The sequence below is a fragment of the Oreochromis niloticus genome, linkage group LG16 (genome assembly GCF_001858045.2).
Source record: "Oreochromis niloticus isolate F11D_XX linkage group LG16, O_niloticus_UMD_NMBU, whole genome shotgun sequence".
NCBI lineage: Eukaryota > Metazoa > Chordata > Actinopteri > Cichliformes > Cichlidae > Oreochromis > Oreochromis niloticus.
In genome coordinates, this window is record NC_031987.2 from 20959654 (window position 1) to 20979683 (window position 20030).

The 20030-nt window shown below is 40.5% G+C and overlaps 3 protein-coding genes across 4 annotated transcripts; 2 read left to right on the top strand and 1 right to left on the bottom strand.

The window, feature by feature from the left end:
* Window positions 1-552: 552 nt before the first annotated feature.
* gpr45 (G protein-coupled receptor 45) lies at window positions 553-4714 on the top strand. 2 transcript variants are annotated; one of them, XM_005457825.3, is made up of 3 exons: window positions 553-1117; window positions 1997-2052; window positions 2765-4714. In XM_005457825.3, the coding sequence occupies exon 3, from the start codon at window positions 2873-2875 to the stop codon at window positions 4031-4033; it is 1161 nt and encodes a 386-aa protein (XP_005457882.1). In that variant the 5' UTR covers window positions 553-1117; window positions 1997-2052; window positions 2765-2872; the 3' UTR covers window positions 4034-4714. The 2 variants fall into 2 exon arrangements, with proteins under 2 accessions (XP_005457882.1, XP_005457883.1); XM_005457826.3 differs by lacking the exon at window positions 1997-2052.
* A 909-nt stretch (window positions 4715-5623) lies between these two features.
* Window positions 5624-8668, top strand: lg16h2orf49 (linkage group 16 C2orf49 homolog). Its single transcript, XM_005457823.4, has 4 exons — window positions 5624-5778; window positions 5959-6122; window positions 6688-6937; window positions 7130-8668. The coding sequence occupies exons 1-4, from the start codon at window positions 5668-5670 to the stop codon at window positions 7184-7186; spliced, it is 582 nt and encodes a 193-aa protein (XP_005457880.1). The 5' UTR covers window positions 5624-5667; the 3' UTR covers window positions 7187-8668.
* A 1394-nt stretch (window positions 8669-10062) lies between these two features.
* LOC100705254 (four and a half LIM domains protein 2) lies at window positions 10063-15083 on the bottom strand. The gene is made up of 6 exons (XM_003452953.5): window positions 14974-15083; window positions 12650-12825; window positions 12396-12570; window positions 11400-11569; window positions 11066-11252; window positions 10063-10975 (listed from the first exon to the last, which is right to left on the bottom strand). Exons 2-6 carry the CDS (start codon window positions 12803-12805, stop codon window positions 10824-10826), a joined length of 840 nt encoding a protein of 279 aa, XP_003453001.1. The 5' UTR covers window positions 12806-12825; window positions 14974-15083; the 3' UTR covers window positions 10063-10823.
* Window positions 15084-20030: the final 4947 nt, after the last annotated feature.

Here is a 20030-nt window from a genome sequence, read left to right on the forward strand (position 1 = left end):
ACAAATTCAAACGTACAGCTCTGCTATCTCTTCCAACATAAATGAAGACAGAAAACTAAACAGCAGTGACGTTTGTAGGGTTACTGAAGTTTGGCTAGCTGGTATATAATGATGTGCTACGTGACCGCTAGCGACACAGCTATGTTAGCATAATATAAACAAGCTAACTTTTTTTCCACTCGATAAAAGTTAACGTGAGTGTTCTCAGTGGTCAGGAACAAATGTAATCGCATGGCAGGATGCTGTAAACGGACCAAACTTCAGCCAGGAGAACAACTGAGATAATCCATCCACAATACGAGGTTAGTTATTCATATACTGCTGCATGGGCTGTGCTGTAGTTACATCGTAAGGTTTTAAAAACTGAGCTTAAATAAATGATTAGCGGTAATAAAAGCCGAGGGAGGTCAACGGTGATCACTGACTGTTTAATGAGCTTTTTGAGATTAAATAGAAGAAAATACAAAGCATTAAACATGTTAACAACACAAAAGCCATATTAAACGCAGGCTACTTTAGGCCCGGAAGTAGGATTCGTCGCGTCATCACTGAACAACCGGATAGCAGTGAGCTTTTTAAAACGACCCATTCTTTCACAAATATTTAAGGCAAACTACATGGCTCAGGGCCTGACTCTATAGGAAACGCCTGTGCCAATGGGACTGATAACAATAAATCTAAAGATGAACAGGTGTAGATCGATACTTTTGAACATTAATGTATGTCCTACTAATGTAACCCTTGGAAGTAAATAAAAAACTATTACCGTGATATGCTTCGTGTGTTTTAAAAAAATTCGTTCATTTTTTTCGGATATTCGGCACATCAGCAACTGCTCGATCCACACTATACTTACAGTTGACCGCGCTAATCGTAACAATAATAAGGATTAGGATTATAAGGATGGTCAATTTTGACACATTGCTCCTTTAAATGTGAGACCACCTGCTCCTCTGGCGTCAGCATCATCCGCAGGCGGCACGGTGGGGATCGATCGGCAGTGAAATGTTCAAAGTGGGATATTTTTGGAAAACCTCAGCAGGCACCGGAGGAGAGACACCGTCACCGAGCTGACTGGCTCGACCAGAGACAAGTATACAACCCGGTAATAGTCAAGGTAAGTCCCGTCAGCGCCTGCAGATGTTCATTTATGGTTCATTGTGTCGGGCAGTGCGCAGAGAAAAACAGGGCGTTGTGTCTTTGGCGTGTAATATATGCAAAATTTAGCCTGTTGCGACGGGCCAGTGTGTGAAAGCTGTTACATGTTAAGGCAAGAACAGGCTGTACAGGCTGGGTGCAGGAGCCATGACAAGAGAAAAAGAAAGAAATGAAGAAAGGGAGAATCAGCACATGGAGATGATGGCATGGTGCAAAGCAGTAAATATCAGCTATGATCAGAGCAGCTGTAAATTATATGTACTTCATAAGAGTTTTTAGAGTATTTAGATGCTTAAGATTAGGCCACCCTGCAGATCTGCAGCTAGCAGTCAGCACAGCAGCATAATTAAGATCGCTGGTATTCAGTACAAGTAAAGGATTGAAATTATTATTGTCTTAGTAGACAGGCTGGTTTGTTTTCCACATGTGACTTTCTTCACTGCTGAAACCAAACAGCTGTGATCTGGTTTTAAGACAGAGGCGAGCGGTCAGGGAGTCTTCTCTGACTGTGAGGTTGCGTCTTGGGAAAAAAAAAAAGTCTTTCGGCGAATCATGAGATCCAGAAAATATTTTGTCATAGACTCTTGTACAAGAGATGAGAGTAAGGGCTGCTTGTTGCCATGGAGCCGCTGACCTTGTTGCCGTGGCAACAGCCGGCAACACTATGCCATGACTTGTGTGTTTGTGCGTGTGCCAGAATGTAGCTACAGTCACTAAAAAGGCATATTTTCACTTTTCCTGTCTGGATGGGCCCACGATCTGAAATCACGTGGCTCCTCTTTTATTTTAGGTTATTTTATCAACTATGCAGCATATTTACAATTTTGATGTGTTACAGGGACTCGAGACACAACTGAAGCCACACATCTTTTTTCATCAAAGATATCCTGAGAGGTAAATACTCGAATGAATGTTAGCTTGGTTACATTTTGCTGATAGGATGCTGAAATCAGAGTAGGTAAGTAAGGCAACAAAGCATGGGGTAGTGGACCCCTAGGCCCAGATGCTAGATACCTGTCCAGACTGGAGGGCTGCATGGGGGCTGTGAATGCCATAGTGACCTCAAAACAGCCTTAACTCTAAGTCTCTACACTCTGGTCCCTCGATCGGCAGCAGGAAGTAAAAACTGCGGCCCTCTTGTAGAAAGTTCTGTTTCATCACAAATGTGTCACCATCTGTAGCATTAACCAAGAGCGAGATTCTGCTAAGCTGACAGTTGACTACACCCTGGGTGATGTGTAAATGTGTGTATTTCTATTCATGTGTGAAGCAGCTTGGCTGTTAATCATCAACCTCAGCGAGGCCGGTGAACGACACATCTCTGTCCCGTGTGGCTTTAACTCTTAGTGTGGTGTGTTTCTGGGTTGATCACATTTAGTGAACGTCATTCCTCCTCTCACTATTTCATGTTTACAGTTATCACTGACTAATAGATCAGTTATTAGACTCCCTTTTTTTCTATTGTTTTTTGGCACATTTATCACAGCTTCTAAAGAGACCATCCATTAAAATCTCTGATTCATCCTACTAATGTGTTTGACTGTTTTTCTTTTTTATTCACAAATGCCTTATGTGAATGTTTTTTTGTCTTTTTTTTTAATCATAGGTATTCCAATGGAATCTCAAGTGCTGGAGGACAGCTTTACCTCTGAACCACGGGCATAGCCAGAAATGTTCATCTTTTCTGGTCTCATATCCCTGAATAATCGCTGCTATGGCTTTTTGTAATGAAAGCTTCATGGAGGAGTGTAACTGCATGGACCCGAACAGCGTAGAGGAAACGTCAGAAAGCCTCCCTTCAGAAGCTACGACTCCTCTCATATCAGTCACTCTCCGTGTGACCCTGGCAGCCATAATGATCTTTATGATTACTATCGGTTTCCTCGGCAATGCGATCGTGTGTCTGATTGTTTACCAGAAACCTGCCATGCGTTCTGCTATCAATCTCCTGCTTGCCACTCTGGCCTTTTCAGACATCATGCTCTCTGTGCTCTGCATGCCCTTCACTGCAGTCACCGTGGCCACTGCAGACTGGAGCTTTGGGAGCGGTTTCTGCCGCGCCTCCATCATGCTGTACTGGCTGTTCGTCCTGGAGGGGGTGTCCATCCTCCTCATTATCAGTGTGGACCGTTTCCTGATCATTGTGCAGCGGCAGGACAAACTGACCCCGCACAGAGCTAAACTGTTGATCGCAGGTTCTTGGGTGCTGAGCCTGTGTGTGTCCCTGCCGTCTGTGGTTGGGTGGAGGGCGGGTGCGGCAGGTATCGGGGGCGCCTGGGCGCCACAGTGTGTGCTGGGATACAGCGAGTCCCTGGCAGACCGTGGATACACAGTACTGTTGGCTGTAGCGGTTTTCTTTGTGCCATTTACTGTCATGCTGTACTCTTACATGTGCATCCTCAACACGGTGCGCCGCAACACCCTGCGCATCCACAACCATACCACCGAGCATTCCTGTCTGCCAGCCCTAAACCAAGTCAGCAAAATGAGACTTACCGGGCTGCAGCGGCCGCCTCAGGTCAAGGTGGATATGAGCTTCAAAACCCGAGCCTTCACCACCATCCTCATCCTCTTTGTTGGTTTCTCAGTGTGCTGGCTCCCTCACACCATCGTCAGCCTGCTGGCCGTGTTCAGCCGGCAGTTCTACTACAGCTCAGTCTTCTACCCCATCAGCATAGGCGCTCTGTGGCTCAGCTACCTGAAGACAGTCTTCAACCCCGTCATCTACTGCTGGAGGATCAGGAAGTTCAGGGAGGCCTGTCAGGAGTTCATTCCGAAAAGCTGCAGACTGTGTCCCAGAGTGCCGGGCAGGAGCCACAGAAGAGTGAGGCCCAGCAATATCTATGTTTGCAGTGAGACACAGTCAGCTGTGTGACACAGGGACGAACCCCAGTGCAGTCTATTGTTTTTAACTTTTTGATAAGCAATGGGATGTTACTGAAGTTCCCTTTAAAGTAATAAAGTTCTTGTGAACAAAAAAATGTTACCACGAGAGCAAATTGGTTTTAACTTTATTGAAACTGGAGCATTTACAGTCCCATGACTCCCTCCTGTTGGGGAAGGTCATGTGAAAATCACAATTGCTGACAACTGAACTGATCTGGTGGTGACAATCATTTGTCTGCTGTTTTAATAAATAAAGTCAAAGTGTTCACTCAGCTTCATGGCCACGTAAGCTTCTGAAACATACTGACATTAAAAAAAAAACCAACAGTTTTTTATCTTCCATTTTTGCTTTATTTTTCTGTTTCCTGTGCTGTCCCTGAGCTGTTATTTTGTTGTTTCATTAGTCTGAAGCTGTACCGTTGATAATAATTATGTTGTCAGTTATGTGCTAAGATTCAGAAAAACAAAAACAAATTACAGTATTGATGTTTGGTGGTGTTCTCAGATGAAAGTCAGACCGCTGTTAAAAAGTATTTGATGAAATTTGTGTAGAAACACAGCCCTCTGTCAGCTGATTCATGAGTCTTAATGTTTCTGTTATAGAGGAATGAGTGTTAACTGCATTATCATGTCACATAAGATATGTAAATAAATATAGTTTTGGATTAAAGTTTCTTTGACTCTCTTCCTCTCTAACGATAAAGCATGTAGAACGAGTAAGCTCATTACATTAAAAGAGCAAGCCCTGCACAAGGGCATTATTTGTAAAGGGCCATGACAGTGACATAGTTTTTTTAATGTCACCCCCGTGTACCACCCCAGAGGATTAAACAAGTCAAGTGCAGACTTTCAGCTTGACTGCTGATGGAGGTAGCAGGATCAATTGTGAAGTAAACAGGGCTATACTCTCTGCTGCAGAACTGATCGTACAGATCAAATGCATAATGAACCAAAGCATACTGCAAACCAAATGTTTCCCATGGCAAAAAAATAGGATATTCTTCAAGTCAGTCAACTGATCTCAACCTACCAGAGCATGCTTTAGGATTATGAAATGCAAAAAAGTATTTTCATCTAAGAATTAAAAATAAGATCCACATGAGCCAAAACAACATTTTTTAAACATTCATCTTGGTATATAAAAATGTGAGGAAATAACTCACAATACCAAACCAAAAAGTCCAAAACGTTTATTTTTCTATTACTTTTCTATTACTTTTTATTATTGCATTTATTATTGATGGCTAAATTGTCGCTTGCTAATGTTGCTGGGTTTAGTCTGAATTACACGTGAACACCACAGAGTGAAAAAACAAAAATAGAACCAAACAAACCAAAAAAATAATGATGCTCATCAAGGTTATTATTGTTAAGTAACACTAGACTAAAACTAGATATGAAAAAAAGTTAGTTAACTAAAATAAAAATAAGAAATAGACTTTTGAAAGTAATAAAACTAACTGAAATAAAATAAAATTAGAGGTAAATAACCACTACTAATAAATACATGCCAAATATTTAAACGGTTTTAAGTGTCTAAAACCAATAGGAGGCAGTAATATTACTGTAATCTCAAGGATGCAAACTGTCGTATACCTCCAACAGCGAAGAAGAAAATCAAACATGGCGACTTCCACGGGGCAAAATGGAAAGGCTGCTGGTACTTCTGATGCGGATCTCTTGCTTCACCCTGAGTTGTTGTCTCAGGACTTTATGAGGCTAATTTTAAATGAGGTAAGTCGGTGTCTTAAAATGAGCTCTAGAAATGTCATTTGATGCGAGAATAAATGAAGAATGCGGAAATGTTAGCATGCAAGCTAAGAAGCGAGACACCTCTCTGGTTACTCTTTAAGTACACTCAACTCGAGGCGCTGCTTGTGATTTTTAAAGTGGAGGTATTTTTCTCTGAATTAGAAAAACGTGAGTACCAGAGACTGTGGGAGCAGGGACCAGCTCACAGAGCTCTACCTGCGGCATGTCATCCCTCTGCCGCAGAGGACTTTACCCAACACCCGCTGGGGACGGAGGATGGAGAAGAGCCGAGGGAGGCAAACGCCGGCAGCTCACCGGGCAGATAAGTATGGGTCCACAGCTTCAGATATTTAGTAATTTCATGTGCAGTTTTAAGCTGTCTGCATATAGATAATTTGACTATGATGTTAGAATTTGGACCAAATAATTTGCCCTGTTCTATGAAAGGCGAAACGAATGTGTTATAACTATTATTTCACTGATCAGTCCACAGACGTAACAACTCTGTGACAGGCTCCAGGACAGATGCACTATATTGCTAAAAGTACTTGCTCATCTGGCTTCACACATATATGAACTTAAGTGACATCCCATTCTTAAATCATTGGTTTTAATATGATGTTGGTGCACTTTTTTCAGCTATAATAGTTTCTGTTCTGGTTGAAAGTCTTTCAGCAAGGTATAGGAATAAAAATGCATGAAAAAAAAACATATTCAAAAGTTTGTAAAACAGAAATGAGAACTTTCATCCATGGAATATATATATCAGTATCTGGAAAACACGTACAGACACAGTCCAGGTGTAAATGTGGCAAAACAAAAGAAAGTTGAAGCCTGTAATGTTAAAATAAGATTAAGGCATTTGAGAAACTGATTATTATGGTTTTTCAGCTCCAGCAGTGACCACAGTAGAAAGAGGCCTCTGATTGTGTACGATGGGAGCTCCTCTCACTCTGGCCCACTGAAAGTGAAGAAACCAGAGGGAAGTATAGTGCCAATAGGAAGCAACGACAGATTAAAACCTCCACCAGCAGCAAATCTTTCCAACCCCATCCGCAAACTCTCAGGCAACACATCTTCCTCTCCATCCAGTCAGCGCAGCAGTGACACAACAAACCTCAAACGAGAAGCAAATACGTTGGTAGGAACTTCTCTCCTCAGTTATTCATGCACAAAGAAAGTAATCCACAAGTGTTCATACTGTTTGTATGTTTGGAGATATTCTAAAGAATCTGTAAGGACATTTATAATAAAAAAGCATTTTATTTAAAAAGAAAAAAGAAAGATATGCAGTTCGTAATGCCTGTTTATGTATTATCCTCCATCGTTTTAGGGGGCACTGAAGTCTCCGGAAGTGAAGAACAAGATCCAGCATGTGACTTGGCCCTGATCTTTGGCCTCTTTTTCATACAGACCTGATGGGACCTCAAGGTCCAGCAGACAGACCACTCCTTTCCCTGTCTGTAACCTGTGGTTGCCCACTATCTTAGGTGTCCCATCACAATTTTCCCAACTCATTTATCCACAGAAAGAGGTGGAAACCCTTCTAGCTGTGGGTCAAAGCTGCTTAACTGTTGCCATTCAGTTATAAGAGCTTACGAACTGGGATAAAGTCATGAGCTTCCTTGATGTTTTCCAAAACCTCAAGTGCCCTTACCAGCATTAATCAGCAACTTGCATTAAGTCCTTTCCAAAATGAGTGAGGTGAATTATTGCTCTTTTTATTCTGTTGCTGGTTTAGGTTAAAAGGCCCCGGGGTGATGAATGATGGCTGTGTGTTCAATTGGAGGCTAAAGGATCTTATAATGTGATAACAATGGAAGTAAGCAAGAGGCAATGCAGACGTGTTATGAGACACTTCTGTTTCTTTGGTGTATTGTAAATGAATATAGACAGATCATGGTGAGCATCATGTTTTAGAAGTTGTGTGATCAGTGACTTTTTATCATTTCTGTTATGAATTCAACTGAGATTTGCATTTGTTGAGCACTACACAAGTTTTCCAGGATTTTGAAATGTCACTCTGGTGTGAGATTTTACATATGCTGCACATAACGATGGGATAAATAAAAATGATATTGAACTGTATTATTAATAGACCAGTAATTACTTGGATATAAAAAGAGCATCGCAGAGAGACAGAGTTTTTCAAAAGGACCACTTTTGTAAATACTGTTCCAAACATTAAGGGATGTTGTGCAAAAATGTAAATAAAAACAGAATGCAATGATTTGAAAATCTCATAAACCCATATTTTATTCACAATAAAATATAGAAAACATATCACATGTTTGACCTGGCAGCGTGCCACTTTAAGAAGAAAATAAAGTCATTATGAATTGGATGGCCTTAACACATCTCAAAAAGTTGGGGCAGGGCCACATTTACCAATGTGTAGCATCACCTCTTCTTGTAACAACAGTCCGTGAACATCTGGAAACTGAGGAGACCAGCTGCTGGACTTTTTGGGAGCGGACTGTCCTGTTCGTGTCTGATAGAAGATTCTAGCTGTTCAACAGTCTTGGGTCAGCTTTGTCGTATTTTTCGTTTTATGATATGCCACATTTTCCCTTCTTGTTTTCATAACATCAAAGATGCAGACCTTTGAGCACATGGATAAGAAGCTGGATGGTCCCTCTCTTTAGTCCAGATGATATAGCATCCATGTTTTCCACCCCCAAAAATTCAAATTTCAGCTCATCTGACTGGCGAACAGTTTCCACTTTGTCTCGGCAATTATAAATGAGCCTTGGCCCAGAGATAAGAGCTGTGTCTCTGGATCATGTTCACATATAGCTTTTTTTTTGTTGGAATGATTAAGCTTTAACCTGCTCTTGTGGATGCCATAGGGAACTGTGTTTACAGACAGTGATTTCTGAAAGTCTTCCTGAGCCCGTGCAGTGATCTGTGACAGAATCCTGCCTGTTTTCAATGCAGTGCTGCCCGAGGTCGCGAAGATCACAGGCATCCAATACTGAGTTTTCACCTTGTTGGTGTGCACAGAGATTCTCTGAATATTCTGCTGATATTATGTACTGAGATAATGAGAAACTCTTCACAATTTTACATTGAAGAACATTACTCTAAATAGACTGATGCAAAATTTGTGAACACAGTTATTTGCAGATTGGTGAACCTGTGCACAGCTTTACTTCTGAGAAGTTCTGCCTCTCTAAGATGCTCCTTTTTGTATACCAGCTTATGTTACGATCTGTTACCAATTAACCTAACTAGCTGCAAACTAGTTCCATCACATGTCGCTGCCATTAAATTTGAATTAAGCAAGTATTTTTTATGAAATAAAAGAATGTCTCAGTTTAAACATTTGACGTTTTCTATATTTCGTTGTGAATAAAATATGGTTTCATTAAATTTCATAAAATTTGCAAATCATTGCAGTCTGTTTTTATATTTTTGGGAATTGGGGGTGTTTTTATTAAAAAAAATCTAAAGCTAATCTTCTCTATATGAACAAATTAACACAAATTATTTAAACCAAAAATACAAGTTAAACAACACTATGCAAAGTTTTAAAAAACAAGTAAGTGTGAAAACAGTGGATTAAAGTGAAATGAAACGCTCTCCTGTGATCAGAAAAATGTAAATTTGAAGTCATACGGTATTTGAAAATCGTGCGGTAGGGGGACGGCCTGCCTTGCTGACACTAAAGAGCAAAGGCAGCATCTGTGCTTACGTTTACGTTAGTGAACATAGACTGAGCAACATCTGTGAAGGCATCAATAATGTTAAACAATACAGCGTCACATACTTGCATCCAGAAGACTTTCCGTGGAGGCCTCTTGCTTATTTTAGCCAACATTGCTGAGCCAACAGTGTAGCTTAGTAGGAAAAACGCCCAAAAATATGACCAAAGAAGCCCTGAAATCCCAACCCAAGGACGACTTTGAGAACTACAAGAATTTACCTCCTCATTTTCCAAACACTGGTACTGTGATGAGCAACACAGTGTTAAACATACCACTTAAAAACACAACAACCTGTTTTTCAATAGTTGATATGACTTGCAAATTGTATTAACATTTTACAGTTTTCAAACTTTTCAGAAACTGGGCTGCATTTGAATACCAGTTTTTAATAATTCAGACACACGAAACGAGCTTGGGCAAAACCAAGAATGCAGAACTTTTGAAGTCTATTTACTGGAGAAAAGGCGAATTGATGTTGCAGTTACTGATGTGGAGTTCATTAAAAGACACCGGAAAATGTGCTTTGAATCAGTGTTTGTTATAAAAAATGAATTCAATAAAAAAATTAAGGATGTTTATTGATTTAATTATGTTAGAAACTTCACAGGCTTTATGTGTCATGTTTGACATGATGTTCAACTGAACATTGGGGTAAAACTGAATGAAATGATAAAAATCTTCCACCGAGCAATCTGTAGTGCTTCTCTAGAACAGTTTTAATCTTTTCTCATTTTGACTTGGCCATTTTTAATTTTTTTTTTGTTTGTTTTTTTGTTTTTGTGTTATGTTTAGAAATCCTGAAATCATCTTATTTCATGCAGAATGTATTTATTTATATTTTTCATCTTTCATGCAATTTATTCATATTTATTCCGTTATAAGAATAAATATGCAATTTTTATATTTAAGTGGTTAAACGTCACAAAACCTCTAATTACATGCACAAAGCAGTAATTACTATTATTCTGCAAAGCTGATATTGTGCAGTAATATTGTAGATTTTCTTCAGAATCCTTCATACAGTATCTACTTGGAAACATTTTCTCTTCATGAGCACATTACAGTAGATTCATGCCTACATTTATTGATTAGTAATTACTTTTTTTTCCTCAAAGAGTGAACATTTAACTTAAATTAACTCTCTAATCTCAAACAACACTGTTAGTAGCTTGTATTTCATGTACATTCATAGTAATGCTTTGTAGTAACGATGTTATAGATGTTATGCACTGTGCTCAAATAGAATTTATCAACTCTGCATCATTCCCTGATCATAAAGCAGTCATCCCGTCAGATGTAACGGTCATCACTCAGGCTGAATTAGATGTCTTTGCCGCACTCTGGGCACAGGATGTCGTCGCGTTCGGTGAGAAAGCCACGGCCAACCAGGGACACGGAGCACTTCTTACAGTTGAAGCAGTCATTGTGCCACTGGCGCTCCTCAAAGGAGATGTACTTGCTGCCACCAAGACCTGAGAATATCAAGTTGAAGTCAATACAATTGACAAACCTGTTATAAATGAGCCTTATTAGGTTCAGTTGACACAGTGATGAAAGATTACCGCTAATGGGGGTGGTGCACGAGGCACATTTCTTAGCATAAAGGTTGCAGAAGCAGTTGAGGCAGTAGGCAAAGTCGTCTCTGGAGGTAAACCTCTGTCCAGACAGCTGCTGCTTGCAGCTAGTGCAAAGGAAGCAGTCCTTGTGCCAGGGCTGGTCACGGTAGGTCACCCCGCCAGTGGTGATGGGCTATTTAGAGGGAGCCGGGTTACTGCCACACTTTAGTGCCGTTACACATGCAACAATAACATGTAGTGTGAAAATGGAGACTAATGGTGAGCTACTTTGAAAGTACATTTTACTCGATATCATTGGATGTAGCAGTGGATGTGCTACCTTCTTGCAGTGCACACAATGCATGGCAAACTGCTTCTCATAGCAGGGCACGCAGAAGTTCTGGTTGTCCTTGGGGATGAAGCTCTTGGTGCCAATAGGCTGCTGGCATCGCTTGCAGGTGAAACAGGTCTCGTGCCAGCTGTTCCCCTTGTGCTCCATCTTCCTGGAGCCTTCAGAAAATAGTAAGTTTACAACTAATGATTAAATTCAATTTTGAGTCAACACAGTATACATGTTCTAGTACTCCAAAGGCCTAACAAGGTATGGTTTTATTCTATAGTATGTACCGCATGTTGCTCCATACTGACCACTGCTCAGGGTTAAGTGTATAGGAATAGGACACAAATACTTAGTAATTAGTTGTTACTTTATTTGTACCTATTAAAGTGAAAAGAAAACAGGTTTCTGTAAATGTAATGATAAAATTAATGTGTTTATACCCTATATTATTATAACTGTACTAGAGCAATCTGGACAAAATATATAACGAGCCCAACAGGACTAATGGACATGTATCGTGCCCAGCTAATCAAAAGGAAAAAAAAAGGAAATCTTCTTGTTCATCCAATGGGAAAATAGCACAAACAATATCAGTACTGTTTCGAACTTCTCAGTCTAGTTATATTAGTAGGTTTAATTGCATTTTAGCTTTAGTTAAATTACTCCACATTATCCTTATTTTTGTAGAGATCCTGCACTAAACAGGCAACCTCCAGACCTCTGAGGTGCTTTCCTACCCTCCGGGCTACAGCTCTGTTTTTCCAGCATAGAAGGTCAGCCATAACTCAGCCTACAATAGTGGATTTTATTCTCATCACAACTTTGATATAATATAATCTGCATAATCTTCTCACCTTTGTTGTAATTTCTTTAAAACCAGTCTATATAGTGAGATGGGAGACTTTTTATTTATGCAATGATCCAATTTAAAATTGAGTGACAAATTAACGTTATTTTTCTAGCTACTCTGCTGATCTTTTTCAGTTTTCTTCCTACCTGGCATGATGGTTTTCTTGCACTCATGGCACTTGGAGGAATACTCGTTGGAGTAGCACTCGGTGCAAAGGAGCTGCTCATCCTTGGTAGAGAAGGGCTTGTCCACCAGGGAGCGCTTGCACTGGAAGCACTTAAAGCATTCCTCATGCCAGTGACGGTCCTTGTAGGAAAGATCCTGCAGAAAGAGCAGCACTCTTGTTCTTGTTCTCTACTTGTTCTTGTATGTATGCATTTCTTCATTTTATATCTCTTACCCTGGTGTTACAGCCAATAGGCTTCTTGCACTCCTCACAGGTGTTGGAGTACAGGCTTTCATAACATTTCACACAGTAGGGATTTTCCTCTCGCAGAACATACTTCTTCCCAAACAGGGACTCTTTGCAGTAGTGGCAGTCGTAGCGTTCTGTCATTTTGACCTAGGATTGCTCAGCTGAGAGAGAAAGAAACAAAAGAGCCAAAGGGTAACATTATATATACAGGATATGAACGCTTATATCAAGTACCATAGAAACTTTTGCCATTTTGCTTCCCTGCTCCAATTAATCCTTGGAGCGATGCTGGGAATCATCAGAGAGCTATTTCTTAGAAATCGAACTTCCGACTAATAGCGTTTTCTAGGACGCATTAGTAGACCTGTCACTTTACAAGTTGCAGAGTTTTTCCATGCATTTCCCTCTTTCATCTTCCTCTCCCATCTCTCAGGCGTCCTTCATTTTGTGACAGATGAGAAGGTGAGCGATGAGGCGGATATAAATAACTCCTATCAGTCCTGCTTAGAGACAGTCAACTCTTGCCCCGTTGCATACCAACACACACTACGCCACTATACGCCGACCCATTTATCACCTCACCTCCAGCTGTCAGCGCCAGATCACAGTATCCCTTGTCACTGTGTGTGCGCGTCCGTGCATAAGTGGGTTTAAACGACGCTCGTAATAATGACTGTTCACAATCTGCAGCTGTTTGTGGTCTGCCTGTTGAGCTCTCGGCTATCCCACCTGTGCCTATACAGCTACTCTTGGTTAAACGAGGATGATATAAGCTATTTATTTGAGTATTTCTTTGTGGGTAAGAGAGAAGATGCATGGCAAAAAAAGGGGCGATGAAGTTCCATTCTCCAAGACAGAATTAAATACCACCTAAGATCTCACCAAGTAAAGCGGATCAAGACAAAAAACCCCTCCAGAAACCATAAGCTTAAATTCATATTTCTGCTTTGAATTGAGCTGCTCTCTGTTGTCATCCCCATAATCTTATTGCTCTTCCCTTTGATCTATTTTTGATCACCGTGGATTTCCACCTAAGTGGTCCAAAACGAGATCCGTGAGTGATTTGCGATGCTCCCCACATTCAAAAGGTTAGTATCTTTTATCTAGCTGAAGCTGAGACGTTTAATCTGCCCGTCCTTTCTGCTCTAAGCATTCTCAGACCACTCCCACATTCCCTCATTGTTTATCACTCCCACCATGACTCACCTAGCTTATATAAGGATTTATCTGACTCCTAAAAATAAAAAAAGGCTAATCTGAACTGCCGCAAATGAAAGCTCCAGCCATTCAGACATGCCATGCAGCTGTTTCCCAGCTTCTGGGGTCTCTTTGATGCTCCCCATCTGGGAGTCAACCTGAGCTACAGCGAGTTTACAGAAAAGTGAATTGTTAAAAGGTTCTTGTGTCTAAACACAGGGTGCCTTGTAGAGAACTGCTTATTTTACAGTGTTTTCATAAGATCTGTGCATGTATGGCATGCGCTGGATCATTTATATTTGGGTCTAAGAAAGTTTAGTTAGAATCAAACTGCAAAAAGGAATTGTGTGATCGCATCATAACGCCAGAAAAAGTGGAGAAAAGCTTAAAATCGCAGCCTTTTATTCATCTTTACAGATGCTAGCCTACTTTAGTGTTCTACTCTCCTGACCTAACAGTCTTGAAGGAATTCCTTTTCAGTCACATAACAACCTTGTAAGTGGACAATGGAATTAAGTGTTACACAGAATTAAACATTAATTTGATCTTAACTTGATCTAATCTGATTTGCTGATCCCCCTTCAAGCAAACTCAATAAAAAAATCTGAACCCCCATCAATCATTTGCACTTCTATGAGAGAGACCACAGTTTTTGTACAGTTTAGAAAAAGTGTAATCTAAAAACACCAAAATACTGTAAAGCCATAAAAAGCAACAGAAGTTATTAGGAAGTGGCTGGTTTAATAATAGAAAAGTTAGGTTTATGTTTTGAAGAGAAGGGAGCAGAAAAGGTTCAAGATAGCTAACCTACCCATCACTGGATCTTTTAAGGAAGAGACAATGAAGGTTTTCACTAAATAAGGAATCAAGTCTACATGAAACAGGCCGAAAGGAAAGTGAGGCGATGGAAGAGGTAGTTAAATAGTCACAATGCTCTGCAGGTGGAAGAAGGGAGAGCACGAGTAGGTGGGTGGGGAGGCAGATGGGAGGATGCCAGTGTGGTGGAGAATGGAAGACATGGTGAATGAAGACCAGTGAGGAGAATGGATAGGTGGAAGAATGGACGAGTGAATGCATGGAGAGTGGAGCAGTTGAACAGAGTTGGTTCTTACCTTCCTGTCTGAGGAGTGTGTGCCTGTGTGGAGTCTGTGGCAGACTGAGGGAGCAGGCTCCGGGTGAGCTGTACTTACTCCTGATTGCTTTACTCCACCCATCAGGGGCTAATTGAAAATGGGGGAGGGATGATAGATGTGGGGGGAGGGGTGGGGGGGTTACAAGGGGGCAGGGATTCTTTTTTGAGATGATCTATAAATACAGCAGAGCTTCACAGAGATAAACCCGAGGCCCCATTTCACTCGCTCATTTTGTCCCCAGCACAACCATGTGGCCTTTTAAGGTCACTCAGAAGTTGTTCACTCGCTCACATCCTCTCCGTGTGATTCATGTATTCACTCACTTGCGCTTCACTCTATCTTTTTTCATTATTTTTGCTTCTCCCCAGAACAGTCTTATCATATCATTCCTCCCTTTTCCAGTCCTTAGAGAGAGTTATTCCTCTTTCCCCGCTATTGTTTGTTTTCTTTCCATCGCAGTTATCCATCAGTACCACAACATTGCACTCTAACGCATATGCATACTATTGAGTAATGACACAATATTCCTGCGGCCTTCTATATACGATAGAAAAGATGCCAAGGGTCAAATGTCAAAGCTTTTTGTCCTGTGAGATTTGTGGCTACTCAAATGTCTCATCTGTTCCTGCCTCCCCATATTTACTCTCATAGGGGGACTCCACATTTATTCCCAGCCCTCCCATGTGTTGGCTACAATATCCAGACTTGCTAATGACAGACACCCACTTGTTTTCTCAGAAAATTGTAGCACTATTTTCTGATGCTGTCTAATCCACACGGCAGCCCCCCGCCACCCTCCACCCTCACCCCCTAGGCGCTTCCCCACTCTTTCTTCTGTCATTCAACGTCTCCCTTTCTCTCTGAGGCAGGTTTTCCTGACCCTGTGGTCCCTGGACACTCTCCAGTGAGAAAATGCGTCAGCAATGCTCCACTAAGATTCAAGTGTTCTATTTGTAGCACGCCATAAAGACTTTGGTGCTTAACAAAGTGTTAAATCAGTTTATGAGGGTGTTGTCTCTATGGTTATAGCCATCATGTTTATTGCCGTTTGGTTCAGCCATATCGCTGGCTATCCCATCACTTCAGCTAACAGGGATTTGTCTCAGGAGATAATCTTTTAAAACAACATTAATGATTTGCTGTAATGACTTTGTGAAAACTTTGACTTTGTTGTTGCTTCCTTTGCACCACCAGGGGGATAACTTTTGTGGTTATGTCAACAACTATTGGAGGGTTTCCCATTAAATTTGGCACTCATGTAAGCCATGGGATTCACAGATTTTTCATTGAAATCATGCTCACCACTTCTGCCTCATCGGTACTTTTACTTTAGTGCTGACCAGTAATTGGTAGATTTTAGTATACCAGTGTATTAAAACCAAGGTGAAACAGGCTAACATTGTCATTGTGAAGTTTGTGTCTTAGCATTAGGATCAGGAGGTAGAGTGGATTGTTTACTAATTGGAAGGTTGGAAGGCAAGATATGGAACCCCAACTTACGTCTGATGCATCCAACAGAGAATGTGTGTGTTTTTGTGAACAATCGGTTAAAGGTGCTTAAGCATGAATGAATGGGTGAACTGAGTTTGTAGGAGGAAAGATCTTTGAGTCCTCTAATTGAGTAGAAAAGCATTATATAAGTACCAGTACATTTAGCATTTAGCTCAAAGTTTGGGTGCAAATACTGATTTCTTACAGCTGTGGCAACCAGTTCAACTATAAACAACAACCTGGTTTATGTCATGTTTGTCTTTTTACTACTTATAGAAAGTGATCAGCCATACTATTTCAGTCACTCAGAGGTGACCTGAATAATACTGAAGGGTCTTGTCAATATCAGATATTAAGACGTGACCATGTTGCTTTGCAGCTGCCTAGCAATTGGCTAAAATGACCTGTTTTTAACCTTTGTGCAACTACAGCACCTTAAGAAAGCATGCTATTGTTTTAATTTCATGACACCAACATTTTATTAATATTTCAATAATTAAATAAAAATTGTATTATACATCCCCAGAAATGTACCAGCAACTGGCTAAAAATGACCCATTTTTAAAGAAACAGGAATCCCTCTGGCATTCATGTGGAAGTCACGTTGCCACCTACCTAAACATTTGCAAACAGAGCACCCACCTCATGGTGCTGGCAAACCCCAACCTGCCACACCCTAAAAACTGGTTAAGAACAGCTCCAGTGACACAACAAGGAATCGAGCCCCCAGACCTATTAAATGCAGATTAATAATGTAGTAAGCGCGATGGCTCTGGAGTTAGCATCGATGCATCCTGAGAGCTTTAACCTGAGTTTACATGTTCTAGATATGTTTGTGCAAATTTCTGTTTCTCCCACCAATTATTTAAAATATTAGCAGTAATTTTTCAGAATTCAGAACAGTAGCAGTGTTTTTATGTATGCTAGACATGTTTGAAATGGGAAGCAGAGACAAACAGGAGGTTGTGTTATTTGGACTAGTACTGTTAAATTGAAGTCAGAAGGCAGTTTGTCAGACAGAAGATCATATTGTACTATATCTGAAGAAAGACTGGGAAAAATCTGATTATTGTCACTGTAATAGACATGTGGCATCTTTTTGTGTGTAGTCTGCTTTTATTAAAAAAAAAGGTGGAGGGTGGGGAGGGGGCTAAAGGGATTTAACCATGAAATGTGAGCATAACTAAAAATGATGTGTTCTTTGTTGCTCGTGTGTAAATTAAACTGATTATATTGAATAATGTTTTAGAATTTGAGCATGGGAAACAATTAATTCAGTTTATTTCACTTAATTGGAGACATGAGGTCTAATTAAATATTAACTGTGCATTTACTAAATATGACCAGTTGAAAGGATGCCCAAGACCGCCCTAACGTGCCCTCAGTATTTGCTCCTTCTTCCCAGCATTTAGCTGAAACCTCCCTCTCTCTGCACTCTCTGAACTGAGGCCTCCATCTCAGCTGCTGAGGCCAAGGGGATAAAGGTGCAGCTGTCTGGGCACAGCAAGGCTATCGTGATGGTAAAGCCTGGTACTTACTTCTGCTGCAAATACAGCCATGTGGAAAGGTCAAACCAGGCACTCCCCATCGTCACTAGTGGACCGTTAATCATTAGTGCCAGCGCAACCAACTGGACTGGAATTTCTCTGGGTCATCCAAGATCCAATATGATCCCTTGGAAGAACTTCACTGCACTCCCTGTGATGAAATGGATCCCAGCAACCGACTTTATAGTAGCGTCACAACGAAGGTCTCAGATGGGCAGGTAGAACTGATAAAGACGGATGGATTCATTTTGGGCTCCCGCTGTGGGAATAGGGTAGCAACTGTTTGCTTAAGATGATGATAGTGTTCATTTGATTTTAGATGACAAGTGTGATAAAGCCAACCAGCTGGCTTAGTTTAGCATGAAGGCAGGAAACGGAGGACACAATGAGCTTATAGTCTGAGAATATAAACAAATCCACTGCTAAAGCTGACTTATTAACTCATTTTATCTCGTTAGAGACTTTACACCAAACTAAATGTAAAACGCATTTAATCAAGTCCTCTATCCTAAATATCCCAACAATCTGATATTAACCATAGGGGCAAACTAGCAGCAAGAGATGTGTCAGATATAAACACTTCATTCTGGTATACATGTTAGAAAAAAAAAAAGTCTTCTTTTGTCCAGTGTTTTATTGACCCATTCATCCACTCCCACATCCGCAGTACACAGACTTGCAGCTCTATAACAGCATCTTTTCCTTTGCTATTGTTTACAGTTAACATAGTCACTAGCTGTGCAGTCTTTTTTGTACCGTCATAAACGTTAACATTTAACATACTAACTGAGCCCTGTAGAGTCTGAGATGTAGCTCTTGGGTGGAGTTTCTGTAAGCCTTGCACAGTCTGACCTCGGGGTGAATTTATTGTGATGTCCACTCCTGGGAGGATTGGAAGCTCTCTTGAATGTTTGCCACCTTCTCACTCTAGAATGATGGACTTTAAAATGTTTTGAAATGGCCTTAAAGCTCTTCCCAGATTGATGGACACATGTGTTAATGGCCACATGAATGCTCCAGTCCAGCAAACTAACAAAACTTCTGCTTTTACAGAGGAGCTCACATGTCCTGATGACTAGTTATTCAAGTGAATTTGATTATCAGTACCTAGCTGCTATTTTTTCCCCTCTTAAGGAGGGAAACAGTAAGGGTGAACTTATTTATTTATTTATGTACACACTGCAGTATTTATTGTTTATCTGATGTTGCATTATTTGTACCACCTGGTCCTTTAAGTCCTGCAAAGGATATTTATTTATTATTATTTATTTATTTTAGCTTTGTAATTCTCTCATTTTCTCCTATTGCTAAATACCAGAATAAATAGACAATAACAGATAATAATAGATAATAATAGAATTGTCAAAAGGGCAATTTTGTCACTAGCACACTGTTTTGGCTGAATAGGTACTTTGTATCTTGTGTCTTCTAAGAATAAGGTCTAATAATGATGGTCAAATGACAGCATGGGCGTTTTTTTATGAAATTAAGTAAACAAAATTAGGTGAAGAATTTATTCTTATGTTTTTAAAAGTGAATAACAGGATTAATGCTCACATGCGGCTGAATCACTGTTATCACGGTATATATATTACAGTTTTATGATTTTAAGCTAGGAAACTATAGTATAACTTGGACACCTGCCTCCTGAGCACCTTTCTCTGTCATCAGACACTCAGTTTGAAACGCTGATTAAAAGCCTTCTGCACTTGTTTTCACTCTTTCTTCATTCTGTGCCATTGTACTGACGTGCTTCTATATATATGACACAGCAAATCCTCAGTCATTTAGCCTGGCGTTATGTTCCCAGACGGGTAAATATCTGTCGGGATTGGTGGGATGTTTCAACCCCAGCAGCGACCTGACACCTTATTTGCATGCTCATGTTTTGTCTTCCTTTCGTAGTTCTACTGTGTGAAATGACATGGACAGATTTCTATGATCATCTGCTTTCCTCTGTAATTTGCTGGCTGTTCCTGTAACATGTTTGGGGCACAG